Here is a 21,651-nt window from a genome sequence, read left to right on the forward strand (position 1 = left end):
CTCATGAATAAAAGCTGAATGTCTGCACTTCAAACACATGTTCTTTGATTAAAAATCCACTGTGATCATATGCAGACGCAAAATCACAAAGTCATACGTCATTGACGAATTACTTACTGACTGAACTCGTGTGTGTCTGCAGTCTGCCGTCAGCCAAAATGTTAACAAGGACACTTTCGACTGTTCAAAACCTACAAGTGACTCAACAGTGTTTTATACTGTCTGTATTTTCCCTTATTTTTAACTGCACCTGCTAGGATTGTGGGGGCAAAGCACACAACGACCAAATAACAAAAATACAGTTCGAGTGAAGCGACCGGTAAAGGGTGGGTGGTACAGTGACATTAGATGCTGGTGTGTAAGAGAAGAACCATGCAAACCAACAATAATGTGCCTGCTGCTTAAAGGATACTCCCTTCTTTGCTGGTTTCTTGCATGCTTTCCATCCCTGGAAGGGCAGCAGCTACACGCCGAAACAGCTGAAAAACAAGAGCAGAATAAAGACAGGGTCACACAACACTTAGCGTCTAATCTAATCCTAATACATTTGCTGATTAGCTCAGGTGGTGGCATATTAGGGTCAAAAAAATAAAGGTAAATACAAAATAAAGCATATTAATTGTTATTACATTAAAGTATTACATTATTAATTGAAAGAGCTGGGGAAGGGATAAATAAATCCTCTGAAAAATATGAGCTGGGCCACTCCACATCAAGGAAATCTAAACAGAAAATGTGAGTTATGTTGTCTGAGGCAATTTTCCCAAGGCAAATTAGATCCGGGTGAGAAGCCAGACAAGGAGCGAATCAGATAACCCCTTATTAAAATAAATAAATAAATAAAGTAGAGGCTTGGGGGTGAGCCATGCCTGTTCTTTAGATTGTGCCACTGATGTTTGGCTACAGTTTATAACAGAGCCTAAACATGTCTTCAGTCCTGAACATTTCATCAAATGTAACAAATTTGGACGTGCCTGTAAGGCAGAAAATATTCATTGTATATCACGTAAAAATTTTCATTAAAATTTCATTAAAAATATTAAAATTATTATACACAAAAAAGTCAGCTGACAGTGATGGGCCAGGTTGGAGGATTCTTCATCGAATTACTCTAAAGTCACAAATTTGCAAATGATAACACCATTTTAAAATGACCCCAAATATCTTGTCGGCAATCTGTGACAAGTTACACCCCGATAACAAATCATGTTTATAGACCAGTATAGGTAATAAAAATAAATGCCTTCTGCTGTAAGGCTGGCACAGCCCAGCAGCTTGTAAAAGGCAGGACTGTGACCTTTATTCGGCAGGTCTCACAGTGCTCTGTTCAGCGGTGCCATTTCACTGTTAGTGCCCAGAAATAAGGTGAAGAATAGCCTCCTCTGTCTCCGCTGCTGTGTGGCGAGCGAGGCGCCCGCCAGGAACACCATTCACTGACAGACACAGTGCAGCTTCCCTTCATCTCACTGCTTATTAACTTCACAGACAGTCATTGTTTCCAACAAAGATCATCTGTTCAGGAACAGAAACACCTTTGATGAACCAGGCTATGCTTCTCTTTGTATCTGAAAGCCCTAAATCTTTTCTAAACATTAGTGTTAGTAAGTAAATGTCATTTAGAGAATGAATGCAGAGCTTTGCCTTGGTAGCAGCAGCAGGGCCGAGTTTTTGACCAACAGTGCTAACAAATGAATTTTTCGATAAAAAACAGCTTTATTGCACCATTCTCTGTTTTGGATGTGAACACACTGCAGCTAAAATAAACATGGAGGGTATAAATATGGAGGAAGAAACACTCCATCCTCATCAAGTGAAGTTTGCTATGATTCAGCCACGGTATTACAGGAATAGAGGCATATTCCAGTTCGGTTTTCCAGTTAGCTTCACCTCAGCTAACTGGAATCCCTAACTGGATCTCTGGATCATGTTTGTGCTGTTGTTCATGTGTTAATCAATCAGAATTAACTATTTAACAGTCACACTGCCAGCTCACCACTTACAGTATTTTAATGAAGAAATAAATAAAAAGAAAAACATGACAAATGTCTGTGGTTTCACACATGAGCGAAGGGAACAGGCACAGCAGGTCATAAGCCTGGTAACAAATAATAATTATATTAAATAACTTGGCTTGCTGTGCGGGTAATTGTACTGAACAGACTGTCCAAGAAGTGGGAGCTTCACCTTTGATGAGTGAAATTCTGGGATTTTATTTGGATGTTGCTGAGCACTAATTAGCAGGTATCTGTGTCTGTGTGACGCTCCCATACAATCTTAATAACAAGCTTAATAACCAAGCCAGCAAACTTTAGCATACAACTCAGCACTCCACCCTAAATAATATGGTCACTGCTGTCTCCAAAAAGCCAACATGCCAGTGGCCAAAATGCTCCCACATGCAGCTACAGATGTGGAATGATGAGGCCTGAGATGCTATTTAAGGATCCAGGATTCAACATACTGAAACCTGAAGACTGCCAGCAAGGCACGTTGAATGCAAATCACGTATTAAGAAAGAAATCGGCCGTGAAACCGTTTTATGAGACAGGAAGTCTCTTCTGCGTGTTTATCAGACCTCAGGGACGCACACAGTGAATGTAAACAAAAATCTCCACGGGGCACCTTTAAGCTGCCCTCCATCCAGGCAGCTTTTCAGTGACTGCACCTGTCACTCACAGGGAGAAATGGCAAACGCTCAACACAAGGCTCTCTCTGAACCCACTCACCTGTTTGACGTTGTAACCCGTCTTGGCACTGGTCTCTATGAACATGACGCTCAGCTCTTTAGCCCTCTGTTCGCCTTCCTCGATTGTGATTTGCCTGTAAATGAAGAGTCGTTTCAATCAAAACACTGCAGATTGGAGATAATAATACACTGTTTATCTGGACACAAAGCCAAGGCTAATTTTGTCATATTAACATTCATCAAAGACAAATGGATGCTGCAGAGAGACTCACTGTGAAGTGCACGATTAGCAGCTTATTATTTTAGGCTGTGAGGATACACCAGGCTTGGCTAATGTGCTGAAAGTGATTAATTACTTTGTCCTGGGAGAAATTAATAACAGCCAATTTGCATTACATTTTAATGAATCTGGCAGCGATTGTTTGGCTCTCGCTGTGAAACTGAGACTGTGTCAGGTGTCCATTAACACAAACAGAGAGATCAGCTCAATCCTGCTGACTCCACAGCCTCAACAGCCAGCAGGTTCGTTAAGACAAGCGGCTTAAATCGGCCCCGGAAAACTAGACCAGTCTGTCCTCACAGAAAGCATTGTTAGGTGTTTACTCCGTTAAAAACATCCGACTGATCTCTTCAAAGCTTCAAACACGGCAGCCTCATATTTTACCGCTTCCTGCCTCTTTCAGTAACGTCACGTTTGCGCAGAAGAAAGAGATTCGGGGATAGAAATAGAAGTTCCTGCAGCGAGAACAGAAAACAGTGCACTAGAGACATATTTACATAATAACACCACCTGACAGAGTTGCACCAGAGCTTCTGGGACTATTTCTGGATGCATTTGTCTGACTTCCAACTTAAACAACATGGTGCCTTAGTCATCATCAGACAAGCAGTTGGAAAGAAAAGTGCGTGATGGATGTGGGATATGTGGCATCCTAGCAACGCTCACGCACACTTGAAAAGCACTACAGTTGTAATCGAAATGACTGACATCAGCTCTCTCTCGCGGCACAGATTATCCCAACAATAATGTCACTCACAGTAATCAAATCCCTTCACAAAAGCACTGATTTGATCATTATTTCCTTTTCATTAAAATACACTTTACCAGACCAGGTGATTCTTTTTTTTATATGTATAGACTTTTGGATTTTAGGTTTAACAGTGAAGCTGGGAGAAAAACATGCACCAAACAGCCTCAGGGTGGATACCAACAAGTGATGGTTTTGTGGATTTTTTTATGGCTTTCTGCTTGTAGTTTGAGTCAAATTGACCAATCACATTTGTGCAGGATTTGGAAGAGCACGCAGGGAACCAGTGCCCGTATTGGATAAGCAGTTTTGGTGACAACTGGTTGAATGAGGCTGAACTTTTCAGCTCAGTTCTGACATCAAGGGTCAGCAGGGCGTGGCTGTGGCTTAGAAGGTAGATCAGGTCGCAAGATTGGAGATTTGATCCCTAGCTCCTCTTGTCTGCATGTCAAGACATGGTTGGGGGTAAGATGTAGGATCAAAAACATAGAAGAAGAAAAAGGGACTAAAACAATGTGGTGAGCTGCTTCCTGTCTTCACACCAGGCCTCGCATAGCTGAGGCTGCCTGGTGTATGATGCACACTAGATTTCTCTGATACAGAGCTCCTGGGGATGTACGGTACCTAAACTCTGCATACTTTATCTCCCCTAAGCACTAAGCACTGTGAAAAGCTCCACCACACATGAATAAACAAAGCAACAAACACAAAGAGAGCCCAGCTCAGAGAGGTGCTCCTCCTGATAATCATTTCATCACACCACAGCACATCACCACACATGAATCTCTGTTTCTCCTCAAGAAATCTTAAAAAATTTAACAATGACTTATTTTAAAATCGTTGTAAAGGTAAAAAAATAAATAAATAAATAAAAATAAAAAAAGGGGTTTTGCAACCAGAGGAGTCGCCCCCTGCTGGCCTAAAAAGAATGCAGGTTCAAGGCTTGCATTCACATGAAGTCCAAAATATGGCTCCACCAAACTAATATTGATGCTTTTCTTATGCCTACATGGACACTGTAGTCAACTAGAAACTAAAGCTGTTTGTGGAAAAATGATTTTAGTTAACTGAAAGGAAAAAAAAAATGTCATCTAACAAAAATGATGTGCACATATTACATAGGAAAATGTTCAGTGTTAGTCACAAATTGCCTGAAGAGGCTGAGAACAGTCTGTACAGCTGTCAGTGAATTTCCTGTACAAAAAGCTGTTTGCATTGTAATATATTGTATAATGGTAACAATTATGGAGTATCATCTGTTGCAAGTCCAAGCACATAAGCAAGAGATAGGACACTATGTAGTATTGTTTCATTAAGATTTTGCTGGTTGAAACTGGAGCACTAAAAACCTGCAGGGTTTCAGATTTCCTGCACTGATTTCAACAAACTGCTGTCAGGCTTGGAACTACTGATTTACCTAAGCACGCTGGAAGAGGATGGTGAGGTGATGTTAATGCACTGAACAGCCTTTACTTCTATACCACGGAACATTTACTGGAAGGCTTTAACGTCCACACTGCATTAAAGGAAAAACTAAACTGCACCGAAGCTAAATTATCATCAAATTAAAGACAAAAAGGTTCAGTGAGTTTAAGCACTTTAGCTGGAGGCACACATTTCTAAAATAGCTTGAAGCTTATTAAACATATAAAGACATCACCTGAAATTCCACCAGCTGAAGATGATAAATATACTTCTTACACTGCGTGGGATAATTTATGTGTGTGTATACACCACTGCAGACCTGCAGCTCCCACGCAGTCTCAGTGTAACCTCAAACCAGAGCTTTTTTACTTCGCCTGTTGTTTTTGTGGCCATGAACCTCTATTGACAGGTCCAGCGAGACACATTCTGAAAGTTGCAATCAGCAGCATTTTTTCCTGCTTCCCCTTCACAGTTACTGACAGGCTGAGAGTTCAGACACAAACATGCCAAAGGGAATTTCTCTCTAAGGCCGTCAAAGTTGCTGCTACTGCATGCTAAAATAAAGCTGGCCATAACATTTAAATTACTTGATTGTGGAGGAAAACCCAACATTCAGTAAAGTTTTGTATTTCACAAATGGAGAAAGAAAGATAAAGACTTCCTGAGTATATTTACATTTAATCAGTAAATCAGGGGATCGGTTTTAGTTCTCGCACCCATGTTTACAGACAGAAACCTACTCTTACGTTTCATTCGTTACCACGCTCAATGTCAACCTTCCAGTTAGCAAGCGGTCATTTATAACCATTTATAACCAAAGTTCTGTTACTTTTCATAGCCTTTTGTTTCCCCACAGGAACTGACCCTTCCAGTGGTGTGGCGGGAACAATGGGAAGCACTGTGAGGTCATTTATCATTCAGTCAAACTGGCTGTGGTTCATACAATCATGGGAAAAAAAGAAAGTTCATCCTCTGTCAGTTCAAAGGTTTTACACGTCAGGACACAATAAAGAATTAGCCGGTCCCTATCAGGTCTTAGAATTAATGTAAAAGTAATGCAACAACAAATGACACACGTGCCTTTCTCTTATTTTGTATACATGTGTGTACATATATATATTTGCTATTTATTCCTACTGTCTACTTTTTATATTGTATTCCGGCACAGCTGGTGTGGAGCAATTACAATTTCTTTGCACATGTACAATGACAATAAAGGGCTATTCTATTCTATTCTATTCTACATTATTTATTTAACAAAAACTAAACCAAAATACAGAAGCAGTGTGTAGAAAAACCTACTACAGCATGTAGTTCCCTGAGTCATGTAGACTCAGGGAACTAATACTAGGAAACTTAAACTACGAAAACAAACCAGGAATTACGAACTAGAATTTGGTTAGGAACACAGAGGGAATAACAGACAGCATGAGACACAGGAGGAGCGCACAACTGGGAGTAATCAGACCTAACAAGACAAAGACTGTCAAAGTAAAACAGGACGTATAACACAGAGACGCGGACTTGACACTGAGACAGAAGCATGAACTGTGGAACAGGGAAAAAAAGCACAGAGAAGACATGACACGGACACTGGGAAGATACACTGACTGAAATTAGAAGCTAGAACAACAAAATATAACCTCAAGAGAACTATAACCATGAATAACAAATAATCAAGAAATATAGATTAAATACAAAATACTGGGTCACACCAAGGACATACCAAGGACACACCATGACATTCTCTTGGAGATTTGTTGCTGTGCTTGGGATCATTGTCCTGTTAATTACCCAGTCTGCCTCACATTTGACTCTAGAATAATTAATTAATATTTATTTGTATGAGGTGAACATGCTAACCGAGGCCCTTATAGTCTGAGTTCTAGCTCTTTCATTTTTTCCAGTTTCTTAGAGCATAGTGTTAACACACACCTGAAATCTCCAGACTAGCAAACCACCAAAACTTCAGCTTGGCAGATAACTCATGGGTAAAAATTTTACTAAGGTATAAGGTATGCCCACATTGTAATGTCACAGTTTGCTGGATGTACTTCTTGGACTTCCTGACAACAAATGTTTTTATGTAAACAAAAACAAAATTAAAAAAACTGTATAATAATATCATCAATTTGGTTATTTTAACTGATATAACAGCTTGGCTGCACTAGGCTTTGTCTCCGTCTGTATTTCAACACATACTCTGCATAAATAAATAACATGTAGTGGGTAAGTTAAATGTTTTGCACTTCTAAATGGTTTCAGAAAAAAAGGCGGAGAAAAAGGCAGTAACTTTCTAAAAGACTTGCTGGTCATTTTCATTCAATTTTCACATCACATAGTTTTTACCATCTGAAATTGATCTCCAGCCTGCATTTTATACACATCAACACATTTTTGCACCAGGACAAAAGTAATTTTATGGTTCAATTCTCTCTTTATTTTCTCCTGTCCACTAACGTATATTTCTGCTCCATGTCCTCTCACGTCTACCCTGTTTTTTTTTTCAGCCGGCCCACTTGAAATCAATCTCAGGTTTATTAAACACTGCGTCTCATCAGCAGTTTCTCACCTACTCTTTCCTCCACAGACACAGTCGGCAGCTTCATATAGAATATGAATAAAAATGAATTCCCTCATGCACACAGCTCATGATGCTCAAGTGTCCCTACAGACGAAAACACTAAAGCAAGCAATAATTTTCCCTCTTTGAAGCAGGCTGTCTGACAGGAAGTCCTCCAAATACAGGAGCCCCCCCCCCCATAATCACTATAATAATAATACTAATAATAATAGTAATAAGCATAGCCAGTTTATTTCTCATTGGGGTGGCGTAAATATTTATATAAGATTTTTCAGTCCAACATCTAACATCAGCTGGCTGCAACATACTGATGACCTCCTCAGGTATGCCCCGCCTTTCATCCTACAACAGCTGCAGTTACAAAGCCATGGCATGAAGGCGTCACAACCCGCATGGTTTATTGACTTTGAAACTGATGGAGCAGCAGCTGCAATGGGCCTATGCAGAGGAGCAGCCACACTCCTGTGTGGAAAGATCAACCCTGACTGTCATATTCACCGCATCAATCTCAGGTCAGAATCTGTGATCCGTGCTACTGTAGAACACATCGCAGACTGATTCATTTTCACATTTCTGACTCTTAAACTCCAAAAGACTGTGGCTGATCTCGGTAAACAAACAGGGTCACCTCCTCTCCTGTTGGAAGGTTTCCAGATGTGGGCGTTCCAGGAAACCCTCCACAGAAAAACAGAGCTAATCCATCATCAAAGCAGGCTGCTTTCTTGGGAATTTGCGGTAGCACATTATTTACTTTTTCTTTACAATGTTGTCGGTTCTAGCCAAATCTGGCCAAATGATGGTAAATCCTCTGATAAAAATGCTTATTCTCTTTTATCAGAGGATACACCGGATCATCCTTTATAATTCAACATTCATGAACACCAATGTAACTGACAAGATCTAAATTTTAACTTTTGCATCAAACTTGCTTGATTTCAGTTTTGTCTCTCCAACAAAGATCTGTTCATTAGATCAGAGCGACATACCTCTTGTCTGCCAAGTCTGTTTTATTGCCAACAAGCATGATTATGACATCACTGCCTCGCTCCGTTCTCACATCATCGATCCATTTTGATGTCTGCTGGAAAGAATTGACATCTGTTGAAAAAATTAAAATATAAAAAAGAAAACTGTTAAAAAACTAACATCAGACTCAAATGACTGACATTTGATTTGATTTTTAAACATGCGTGGTAGTGCCAACACAGGTGCCCCACAGGAAAATCTATTTGTATAATAAAAAGGATTGTAATAAATTATAAGGCTGTGTGTCCCATTTACGAAAATGTATGACATTTTATGATGTTGTTTATCATAAAATAATGCAAAAAATGTTCTAGGCAAAATTCGAGTCACTATCAGACTGTGTAAAGATTTTTCTTTTTAATCCACAAGACAAAATATGATATCAGATTATTTTCTAATTTTGCTGTAGACGATGTATTTCTATTGAATGGGTGACAAAAACACGAAAACGTAATTCACTTTTGGTTTTCAGGTTTGATAACGAAAACCTAATAAATGATGATTTTCGCACAAATTTTTCATGTTTTTCTTGGAAATTCACTGTTTTTTTCTAAAATATTTCTCATAGATTTGTTTTATTTTTTCTCCCAGTGTGACATTTTTTCAGCAAAGTTATACTAGTTTCTCCATGTAATTATTGATTACTTAATAATTATCATTAGTCAATCATTTCTATTAAATTTGCCACTGTTTTCATATAAATTTATCATTTCAGTCTTGAATTTATTTATTTTTCTCCTTTTTGGTTGGACTTTTGTAGTTTTTTTTCCCATCAGTGTTGGAAAATATGTAATTTTGTAATTTCACTGTGAAAAACAGTAGTAACAGTTAGAACCTCACTGATAATCTTGCATTAATAAAGAAGATTTACAGTTTTAAAAATGACTCCCGGTCAAAAAATATTAGCTGGTAGAGGGCGTATTGAAGTGCACATGAATATGGTTAGTACTGTATATGGAAATATACAATAAATCAACATACAACACAGCTACTTCTGGCTCTGGAACATGTTAAGGTTGCTAATAAATTCCTTTGACCTTGTCGGGTTGAATGAGTATGCATGCTGGCCTGCATGTAGATAAAGGGTCATGTTGTATTCTTGGACTGGGAATTTGATGAGACAAGACTCCATGTTTTTTTCAAGGCTAAAGAGAACATGGGTTAAGGAGGAGTGGATAGTGTTTTTTAATAAAGCGGGGTTAAAATTAATTTCCCACATGCTGAGTGTCTCAATTGTTTTCTCTTTTGGACAGAAAACATGATCCAGATAAAGCTACACAGTACAAGGAGAAGCAAAACCAGAAAGAAATATGTTGTGGAGAAGCAGAAAAATGGTTGTTGTTAAGGGTGGAAAGATAAATCGGAACGTGAAATGAAATCTAAGTGACAAAAATTTTGCTCCTATTTGTTTCAATCACTTTTGATGGGAAATATCGAGATGAAACGTGATATTTGTAGAATCTGATTGTGGAAATCCAACTGTTTTACAAAATAAGATACAAAATGTGAAGTAGGAATGACTTCAGCAGGTGTAGCTCAGGGTCCTCCAGCCAAAGCATCCGATGGCCTTTATGTAAGTTTAGAGCAGCTCATTCTTCTGTGAGCAGTACACAGAATAATTAAAATTGGACAACACAAACAATGAACTTTACTCTTCAATAAGATTTCACAGAGTCAGGTCTTAACCACCTGTTTTGCTTCTCGGGTCGATATGAGGTCACTTTTTAATGCTGCCGTTTTCAATTGAAGTTAAACATCTGGCTGGTTAGTGTTAATAAAGTGCAGCTTCAAATAAACTCTGCTTGGACTTACAAACAATTCCGTCTTCAGGAAAAACACCTGTTAGCCTTGAGTAACGTTATCTTTACCTCACCTGTTCCTTGTTGCAATCTCTAAACCAATCTCTAATATAATGGAGAACTTCCGTTGACTTCCTGTTTCAAAGGGAGTGCCGGCAAGCTACTCCAGAAGGGGCTTTCTGAAGCTTTTTGATCAAAGTAGTTAAGACACTAGATACGGTTCACTTTTATTTCTTTTAATTGGAGTAAAATACCTTAATGACATCACAGCCTCATGAGCCACTTTAGAAAGTGAGAAGCAGCAGAGATTTTATAGTATCAGCCTCTAGATAGCATCAACCACCACAAAGAGCTTCTTCTTCTACACACCTGGACATTTCTGATGGACTTTGACTACGCTCCTAACGTCTGTTGGAGTTATCGTTTGGAAACAGGAACTATTAAGGGAGCCTACCCTGTCATAAATCCTTAAAGGCCCAATCAGCATGCATTAGTTCTAAGTTTTATGAGCACTTTATGAGCAAATTTAAGCTCCCTGTAAGAACAATTAAAGGACATAAGCCTCAACATATTATCTGCCCACTAACCATTACCCAGCATGCCTTTTAGCAGAGTAACTGCGGCATTATTAGTGTTAATAATTAATAAACATAGACAGGCTATTGTGTGCCATGTTGTGAAAAGAGCTACCTGTACAGAATTAATGCATCATATGATTAGAGCTGTGAGTATGAAGGGTGCACAGTTAATATAGGGCCCCTCTCAATACTCTGCAGCTCTTCTGCCTGCAGATAATAAAACACATTTAACCCTCTGAAAAGCCACAGTGGGTGTTTTGTCTGACTCTGCTGTCAGTAAAGGGAAAAAAGCAAATATTGGAACAGTTTATCAAGAGTTCACCATCTCAAATTTTAATAACTAATATATCTTTGTTGCTCTATGCACCTGTTTTCCTTTCTCACTGTGTTTTTTCCAGTTTGCCAAAAGACAGCTACATGGGAATAAATGATGCCGCCGAGTACACCAGCGACGCTAAACGGAACAAGACCTGTTGACCTGGAGGAGACACTAAGGAGATGACGGGGCTGCAGAGCTGGAGCTAAGAAGAGGAAACATAAACGGTTCCAGCGTCATATGGGGAAGGAGAGATCCTCAGGCAACAAGACTGATGAGCTCAGAGTGCTGATTAAGACACATGGGTGCAGTGTGATGCGCTTCATGGAAACATGGCTCACACACACACTTCCTGGACCACAATGCAGCAGTACTGGGCTTCAGAACGGTTACTGTTGGTGCTGTTTACATTCAATCAGCTGAAGCAGAGGTAGCATGTGACCTATCGAGGGATTACGTTTGTAAATGTGCAGTTTGACTAAGATCACGCCTGTCTGTTTACATCTTCGAGGTTTACACTTATCTCCATCACTCTCTTTACCATCCCTTTTAATAAATACATTCAAAATACAGTATCCCGGTACCCTTTGCACAGCCTTTTGCATGCTTAACATTAAAACTGTGACATATCAATAAAAAAGAAGCAGCAATTGCACTGACTTGTGATGTCGTAGACCACCACGGCCACGGTGGAGTCCCGTATATAGCTGGGGATGAGGCTCCTGAAGCGCTCTTGTCCTGCTGTGTCCCAGAGTTGCAACCTCACCTGGGGTTCAGAGAGTGAAAGCTGAGGAGGCTGAGATCATTCAGATAGTCAGAGAGCCTGAAAACAGTAAGCTCCCCCCACACACGCAAACATTCATTATTTATACAAGCAGACCTTTCATTTCCAAGATCGTACAGCTGTATGATAGATTCTCTGAGATCAGCAGACACATTTAAACTAGCAGGACTACATGCAGTCAGACAGGTCGTTGTTCCACAGCTGAACACAATCACAGTTCACACAGTTTCTGTCTGAGGGAGACTAACATTTAACATCTCTCTCGTGACATGATACAGCTGTAACTTACCGTTCGATCTTCCAAGTACATGGTTTTCGACAGGAAGTCGATTCCAATTGTGGCCTGGTTTAGGGAAAGAAGATAGCCACGAATCAACATCACTCCAAATATTCAGAAAAGCAAACAGCGAGGAAATGAATCAGCCACATTAAAGATGCAAAAGGTGAAGAAGGGGACAGACTCTTCATGCAGGCATGATCACATCACCCTCATGTAGGGGATGATCAATATCCACACAACATGGTGAATGTTCAGTTTTATCACACTGCTGATTCAATTCTAACTACTTACAAGTTTCTAATGTCTAGTGATTCATCATCAAATACAGACACTTGCAGAAGGTCACGGTGTGTCAGCATCACCCTGCAAATGTTCACTTAAATAATAAGAACAGCTGCGTTATTTTACTCTCTGGTCGGTTGTTTTAATCACAGCTCTCATCGTACATTTACACAGTAACAGCAATCTAATCATTTCCTTATTGTGTCATAAGGCAGATGGCAGTGTGTTCCCTCTTCAAAGGATGTTTACTCTCCGCAGCCAAGCCCACAGCTTTCTGCTTTGCTGCCTGCCATGATATCATCAGGTGCTTTGGCTCAGACAAACTGCATCCAAGAAGTCAATATTAAACTGCAGACCTGAGGTTGGTTCTTTTAGTGGATTCAATGGGCTGAAAAATGTACTTTCACATTGAAAATTATGAGCAGGGCTTCGTTTAAAGATATGCAATTACATTTGTGAAAAACATTAATTTTAGTAAGGCATTCATCTGGGAAAAACTATCTAACTGACGCCATCAAATCTGCTAATTTTTATGTAGAATAACTTTAGGATATTTATTGAAGTCAGGCAGAATTTTATCTTTCTATCTGTCAGAAGTTACAGATCCTGAAAGGGCAGAAGCTTGGTCGTGCTTTTTAACACACAGCATTTTTTCCATTATTTTTGAGCGCTCATAGCTTCATAAGTATAGCAGACATCTACATAAAATGTTCAGGGCTGAAAAACGGACTTGATCTCTTTTGGAAACTGCAACCAAATGAATTTTAAATCTCACCCCAATTGTCAAAATGTCTTTTTTCCTTCAGAAAGATTTGAGCATCAGTACCACAGGATATCTCATAGTTTGATTAAGTCTGTGCTCTATGTAGAAGTAAATCATAGTAGCAGGACAATCTATGGATTGGATCTATAGCTTTCCAGTGCTGTGATAAGTTAGCAGTTTCTGCTCTCGTCTAAATATGATTTAACCTCATATTTAATACATGTTTGTCTTCTGCTCACACTGTGTTTTACAATTTTCTAATAGTTTTTACGAGACGCTTTTACATGCCCACACTTCATTTTTACCACAAAACTGAAGCTGCTCTCACTGAAGAATAAACTGTGACTTCTGTAGTGAATCATGGCTTGCTGAAAAGCACAGCTTGCCTTCTTTCAGGAGCAGTTTTTATTCTTTTGATATCACAAAGGTAACAGTAACAAAACGATAGCTTGGTTGCTTGAACGTCCAACAATACGTCAGGTCTCAAAAGCTTAATGATTTGCAGTCAAGTTGGAGAACTCAACCCAATTCTGTTGGGCACCATGTATCTTTAATATTAAGAATAAATTGTTGATGGATATGGATGAGCTTAAAAAAGCATTCAATTACAGTGGATTTAAAAAAAAAAAGATGTACATCCCTTGTCATGCAGCACATCCAGATGTTTAGTTTCTTGATTTATACGTGGAGGGAAGAGGGTGTAAAAGGTTCAGTAGTAGCTGGCACAACCAGCTACTACTAAGTCTGCAGCTGCAGCTTTGAGGTGTCTGACCTCGGCCTGCAAACAGGAGTGGCCAGTTGGAGCCGATACTGTGGACGGGTGACAGGTCTGGATCAGAGGATGAGGATGCACACAACAATAATTGTGCTGATCTCTAAATAAGGAGCCGGATGTATATATTGTGTTTTTTTCTGTGCTGAGCAGCTCTGCGGGGTGCCCACTGCCCACTTTGACAGAACTGGGCATCAGCAGCTTGCTCACGCACTCGTTTCCTTGGTAATGCCAGCTACCACAGTGGACTAACTCAGAGAATCTGGCACAAAGGACAGGATGTCATTTATACTGCTGCTTTAGACCCACTCACATCAAGCACTGCCAGGATTAAACTCACCAGCCTCAACAAATTCAAATTATAAACATTAAACATGATTAGAAGTGAAATCTAAAATACCCCGCCCATTTTCTTTCTGGAAGAATATCTTTTATATGCACCAGCATACCGAGGACAACACCAGATTCAGTTTGTGGAAGCTAGGTGAGGAGCAAAACAGCAAAAATTTCCTTTTTTAGAGACGACTCCCTTAAAGAGATAAATAGCCTCCATGTGAGAACAGAAGGACGTCCTGAAGAGCTGATATAAGAAGACCGGTCGAATCCAAGACTAAAAATACCAAGCTAAAGATGAATGTGGTATACTAGGGGGTTAAAAGTGTCATTTTTTAAAACTATCAACACAGACTCGCTTTTAAATTTTATTTTTTTTTATATGAGAAAACAAATGCTATTATATATTCTTGAATTAACTTGAAATTGAATTAAATTAAATTGCATTAAAAGAATAAAGATGTTTTTCTGGGGAAGTGGCAGAGGTGCTGTAGACTCTTCTTGGCCCTAGTTTTAAATATAGAATCCCACATGGACAACTATACATGAGAAGGATTAGATCACGAGAAATTATTAATATCCCTTTTAAATCTTTAACCAGCGCGTGTCGTTGGAAGACAGACGAAGCCTTTACAGCCCATCCTGCTGGCATCTAGGGATGAAAATGAATTTAACGGATCGGAGAGAGTTTGGTGACATTATATTTTTAAGTAGTTTGTGTGCTAGTGAATTACAAAGAAATAAACACTGAACAGAAGAGACAGAAAATTACTGGTTGCTGCCTTTATGTTTGTAGAGAATCTGAACATTTCTACTTTCAAGGTCCTCTGTCTGGCAGGGACGCAGCTAAAACCCGCAGACCTCGAATCACAGCGAGCAATCACAGCGCTGCAGTCACAGACATTTAAGAACACAAAAAATCCAACTGCTCTTAAGTTTCTAATAGGATGACAGAGTGCATCTATGATGAAGTCTTCATTCTCACTCAGCAGGCTGCAATAAATAGAAATTAGAGCTTCCTGAATTTTATTAATAATATTAGAATCAGTGCACTCATAATTTTTAGTCATTAACATTAAATTTAAGATTTAACCCATGTTTCAGTCCTGGAGCAGGGAAGAGGAAGACGTTGAATTTGAAGTGCTAAATAAGAGAAGACACGGGAGTAGTTCATTGTTTTGCTGTAAGAATGAAAAATAAAACCAAGCGGTGACATCTTCAGCTTGTTTGTTCTATCAAACCCTGAGTTTTATGTGTCGGCAATTCAACTATTAGCCAGTTTAAAACCAGTGCTCTGCTGACTCTGTAACTGCACAGCTCCAAACCTCCTCTGGCATGAACATCAGCATTGAAACTGTGTGCCAGGAGCTTCATGGCACGGGTTTCACTGGCCGAGCAGCTCCTGAAGGTGTGATGCGACAATTATTCATACAGTTTAGAATAATAACTTTATGAAAAAACAAAAAAACAAAACACTGAATATTTTTAAGATATATCAAAGTGTCAAAAAAGGTCACTTTGTCACAACCTATGTACAAAATCTATATTTACGGTTCGGTTTGACAAAGGTGGTTTGGATTAAAACACAACAGTTGCCACTTTTTTTATAGCCCTGTTTGCTTGGTCACGTGGCTGACGAGGCTGTTCCAAAATTTAGGTTCTGCAGCCTCAAAGCGTAGATGCCTCTGGATTTAAAATTAGAGCCTGTATCAGTCAAAAGGCCCTGATAACACGATTCAAGAGACCGACTGCTGGAAGGTGGTCTCAGCAGATTTGTTATATAAGCAGGAGCCTGGCCATGAAAGGTTTTAAAAGCAATTCTGAATTTCACTTTAATTGTTAGCGCTTTGACAGACTGGCGACCTGTCTGTGGTGTACCCTTTCTCTTGCTCTGTGACTGGAGGGACAGGCTCCAGCCCCCAGAGACCCTGAATTAGATATGTGGAAGAAAATGGATGGATGGATGAACAAATTTGGAATACTGATGCCAAAGAAGCACCAAAAAAGTAATATGTCAGCTTCTATCCATCTGTGATTAGACCCTCCCCACGACACCGAATATGAATTGTCCAATAAATCAGATTCACCCCTTGCTACACTAAGCAGCTGCATATTTGGGCACAGCAGACAGATGCAATCACAGCCTGGCAGTCGGGGCTGAGTGACAGCTCCACCACAGCCGACAGGAGCGCTCTGCTCCCAGAGGCCTCTGAGCCCTTTAGCATGTGCTACCAGGCGGTGCGGACGCCTGCTTCTGTCTCTCTCGCGGCTGGATGGCTGCTTGATGGGAGGCTGCTGCTTTAGAGGCAGCAAATGTAGCTCACCTCGCTCACGTCCTCCTGCTGACTAAAGCCACCGCCACGCTCGGTTTCATCTTCCTGATGGCCCTCTGTCTCTGACTTTACTTAAGCTCTTACTTCAAAAGACTCAACTGGATCTGCTCAAATCTAACGCGTGAAAATAAAAGCAAGTGAAACCACGACTTCTTAAATCTGCTCATCGGGACAGATGTCTCCTACGGGCTGTATTCTTATCGTTTTTCCACCCTCACCAGGCAAATCTAGCTTCCCCGCTGAGCAGCCGCATAAACACTCACACTCAACTAATGTGCGCTGAATTTTAATTAATACTCCGTTGTCTCTGGAGTTGAGTCTGCAAAATCGTTTACAGCCCTACCTGTCACCGAGCCAGGCGGGAAACAAGAGGCATTAAGACACGGGCAGAGGAGGGCAGCAACCACACACACACACACACACACAAATGCATCTGGGGAAGACTTTTTAGCTTTGGCTTTGATCTGTGGCTACATACAGTGGGGCAAAAAAGTATTTAGTCAGCCACCGATTGTGCAAGTTCCCCCACTTAAAATGATGACAGAGGTCAGTAATTTGCACCAGAGGTACACTTCAACTGTGAGAGACAGAATGTGAAAAAAAATATCCATGAATCCACATGGTAGGATTTGTAAAGAATTTATTCGTAAATTAGGGTGGAAAATAAGTATTTGGTCACCTCAAACAAGGAAAATCTCTGGCTCTCACAGACCTGTAACGTCTTCTGTAAGAAGCTTTTCTGTCCCCCACTCGTTACCTGTATGAATGGCACCTGTTTGAACTCATCATCTGTATAAAAGACACCTGTCCACAGCCTCAAACAGTCAGACTCCAAACTCCGCCATGGCCAAGACCAAAGAGCTTTCGAAGGACACCAGGAAAAGTATTGTAGACCTGCACCAGACTGGGAAGAGTGAATCTACAATAGGCAAGCAGCTTGGTGTGAAAAAAATCAACTGTGGGAGCAACCATCAGAAAATGGAAGACATACAAGACCACTGACAATCTCCCTCGATCTGGGGCTCCACGCAAGATCTCATCCCGTGGGGTCAAAATGATCATGAGAACGGTGAGCAAAGATCCCAGAACCACACGGGGGGACCTGGTGAATGACCTGCAGAGAGCTGGGACCAAAGTAACAAAGGTCACCATCAGTAACACACTACAACGGCAGGGAATCAAATCCCGCAGTGCCAGACGTGTTCCGCTGCTGAAGCCAGTGCATGTCCAGGCCCGTCTGAAGTTTGCCAGAGAGCACATGGATGATACAGCAGAGGATTGGGAGAATGTCATGTGGTCAGATGAAACCAAAGTAGAACTTTTTGGTATAAACTCAACTCGTCGTGTTTGGAGGAAGAAGAATACTGAGTTGCATCCCAAGAACACCATACCTACTGTGAAGCATGGGGGTGGAAACATCATGCTATGGGGCTGTTTTTCTGCCAAGGGGACAGGACGACTGATCCGTGTTAAGGACAGAATGAATGGGGCCATGTATCGTGAGATTTTGAGCCAAAACCTCCTTCCATCAGTGAGAACTTTGAAGATGAAACGAGGCTGGGTCTTCCAACACGACAATGATCCAAAACACACCGCCCGGGCAACAAAGGAGTGGCTCCGTAAGAAGCATTTGAAAGTCCTGGAGTGGCCTAGCCAGTCTCCAGACCTCAACCCCATAGAAAATCTGTGGAGGGAGTTGAAAGTCCGTGTTGCTCGGCGACAGCCCCAAAACATCACTGCTCTCGAGAAGATCTGCATGGAGGAATGGGCCAAAATACCAGCTACTGTGTGTGCAAACCTGGTAAAGACCTATAGTAAACGTTTGACCTCTGTTATTGCCAACAAAGGTTATGTTACAAAGTATTGAGTTGTATTTTTGTTATTGACCAAATACTTATTTGCCACCCTGATTTACGAATAAATTCTTTACAAATCCTACCATGTGGATTCATGGATTTTTTTTTCACATTCTGTCTCTCACAGTTGAAGTGTACCTCTGGTGCAAATTACTGACCTCTGTCATCATTTTAGGTGGGGGAACTTGCACAATCAGTGGCTGACTAAATACTTTTTTGCCCCACTGTAGTTGAGGTTGTGGCATCTGAAACAAAATGGTTAATACACTAGCTTTAAAAAAGAAAAAAAAAACAAAGGAAAAAACGCACCATCAACAAGGACTTTCAAATGATTTTAGCTTGTGCACAAATTTGATAACCTGATTTTTTTTTATATTTCTCTCTGCCTGCTGCCATTACAGCAGAGAGGGGCAGAGACTGACATTAAACAGCATATGGGGAGCTTATTAAATAAGCAGATTCTATCAGCCCAGCATCTGTTTGCCTACCATGTCTGAAGAAGCATGGGGGAAGGAACGGTGTCTGTCCATTCAGGCACCATAAAGATGGTACAGTTATTTTTCGTCAGAAGCATGTCCACCCCACACACACACACACACACACGTTTCTCAGAATTACTGCACTTAGCACCGACTGTGACGGCTGTTAGATTTCAAATTCATAATTTCTCCTGCTGCATTCAGAACTCAAATCTTCTGCAGTGGCCTTGATGCAAGGCAGCCTTTTTCCAGAGGGCCCTGGACTGTGCCAAAGCTGCCTGTTGTCTCAGATTCATAGTGTTTATGGAGCCATGAACAAGAGACCCCCCAGGGGGTGGAGGGTTTCCAGCTCGGTGATCTGCTTTTAGTGTGGATCATGTGGTCCTTCTGGCTTCACCGAGTGACGACCTGTACTCCCGCTGGGGCGCTTTGCAGCCAGGATGAGAATCAGCACCTCGCAGTCTGAAGCCATTGTTCTCAGTCGGGTGAAGTGCCCACTCTGGTTTGGGGATGATGTGCCTTCTAGTATCTCTAGGTCTTGTTTATGTGTGGGGTGAAGAGCGTAGATGGAGATCTGCAGAGGTTGCACTGGTCTGTTACGGTGAAAAGAGCAACGCTGTTGATTTACTGGTTGAACTACATTCCTACCAATCACCTATGGCTGTGAGTAGTGACTGAAATAAGAATGTGTCAGACGGCTGAGAGCCGCTACACCTCCACACTGGAACAAGCAGTGGAGTGGTTCAGCTTCTAAATAGGATACTTCTTAGACGCCTCCCACCTGAGGTGTTTTTGGAACCCAGGGAGGAGACTCAGGGGAGTCTCAGCTGGCTTAAGAATGCCTTTGTCCCCTCCCAGCAGGGCCGCAGAAGGAGGCCAGTCAAGTTTCTCTCTTCCCACAGGAGGAAATGGAAAATGTTGCAGGAGGAAAAGGCTTTCCTGCTTAGCCTGCTGATTAGCGACAAAAAAATGACCTCTTATAGCTGTAGACAAAAAAACAAAACAAAACAAAGACAGTTGTCATTTGTGTCACTGACATCTTTGTTCCCTTTGCAGAATTGCAAAGGACTTTCCGAATTTTGTTCTTGAAAAGCACCATGTAAATAAATAAAAACCTTATCCCCCATTTAGGATTGTCAGTGGTGGATGGACCATAATTTCTGTGCTGAAAATTAAATGTTTTCTTTTCACACAAGCAGTCCTATGCAGACCTTTCTCAGAGCAGGCAGCCCACTATTTTCTGGCAGAGAACTACAACCTCGGAGATCCTCATCCCAGGTGATTCACACTCCTCGGATCACCCACTCTTAATTAAAAGTAAGTACTACAAAAACTAGCTTAAAAGCTATGGAGTGGCATTTGGATGAAGGTAATTATCCAGAGGATTTGGCATGTTATTAGCATGGATGAACAAACAAATGAATCCCCTTTTCCCAGGACACACTAAGACGTCATAAAAAAAAACTCCACAGCCAACCTTAGCCAAATATGAGCTTCTTCCACTGCAATTTGTGAGAATGAAACTAAAGAAATGACTGTGCACCACGGAGACTCAGTAGCTTAAAGACCGAAAAAGACATGAGCCCCAGCAATCAGTGTGAAATGTCTGGCTCTGTAGACTTTCATGACTTATGAGTTTAAAAATATAAAAGGATACAGAAGCAGCTGTGAAGACGCAGCATCACAGAGCTAACACAGACAGTTTAATCCACACTCAATGAGCCACCCAAATCTCATTACAGCACAGCACAGAACTAATGCGAACACTGAAGAATAGAGACTTGTCGTTCTCCCTTTTGGAGGGTTAGCAAAGAAAACCCACCAACATGGATAATATAATAAAATGGATAATGTCAAACAGCAACATCATCTCCCATCAATATCTGTCTTTAATACCTTATGTGGTGTTTATTCAATTCATATAAAAATTACATGGAAAACATGGTGGACCAGACTGTTACTATGATGAACTACTGGAGAGTTCTTAGTAAATTATTTAATTAGTAGTAGAAATATATGTATATATGTATGGGAGGGGTTGTACTATCATGGGTGAAAAGTAATCTTGGAAATCAGAACCAAATTGATAACATTAAAACTGTGACATGTGGGGTTCCTCAGGGCTCTTTTTTAAGACCACTGCTGTTTATTTTGAACATTAATGACATCTGTGTAATTTCTATAACACTGCAAACTATCAGATGACACCAGCGTAATTTACTAATTTAAGGACTTAAATTAATGAATTAAGTAAATTAAAGACCTGGTTTAAATATATGCTATTCTGTTAAAATAGCATATAAAAGAAAAATAATCTTAAGTTAAAC

General features: G+C 40.5%; 1 protein-coding gene across 2 annotated transcripts in view; it reads right to left on the minus strand.

Moving 5' to 3' along the window:
• rab6ba (RAB6B, member RAS oncogene family a) overlaps positions 1 to 21,651 on the minus strand; it is a 73,605-nt gene that overhangs the window by 12,575 nt on the left and 39,379 nt on the right. Inside the window, exons 3-7 of one of the 2 annotated variants that reach the window (XM_086281610.1) lie at positions 12,516 to 12,569; positions 12,103 to 12,238; positions 8,710 to 8,821; positions 2,727 to 2,820; positions 413 to 479 (exon numbers count right to left, since the gene is read on the minus strand). In XM_086281610.1, coding sequence (XP_086137736.1) covers positions 413 to 479; positions 2,727 to 2,820; positions 8,710 to 8,821; positions 12,103 to 12,238; positions 12,516 to 12,569 — 463 coding nt within the window. The remainder of the gene's footprint in view (positions 1 to 412; positions 480 to 2,726; positions 2,821 to 8,709; positions 8,822 to 12,102; positions 12,239 to 12,515; positions 12,570 to 21,651) is intronic. The other variant, XM_086281611.1, reaches the window with a different exon arrangement.

This window comes from Aulonocara sp. 'chitande type north' Nkhata Bay, linkage group LG23 (assembly GCF_057382095.1).
Source record: "Aulonocara sp. 'chitande type north' Nkhata Bay isolate Kocher_YH1m ecotype deep benthic linkage group LG23, A_spYH_male_GT1.1, whole genome shotgun sequence".
NCBI lineage: Eukaryota > Metazoa > Chordata > Actinopteri > Cichliformes > Cichlidae > Aulonocara > Aulonocara sp. 'chitande type north' Nkhata Bay.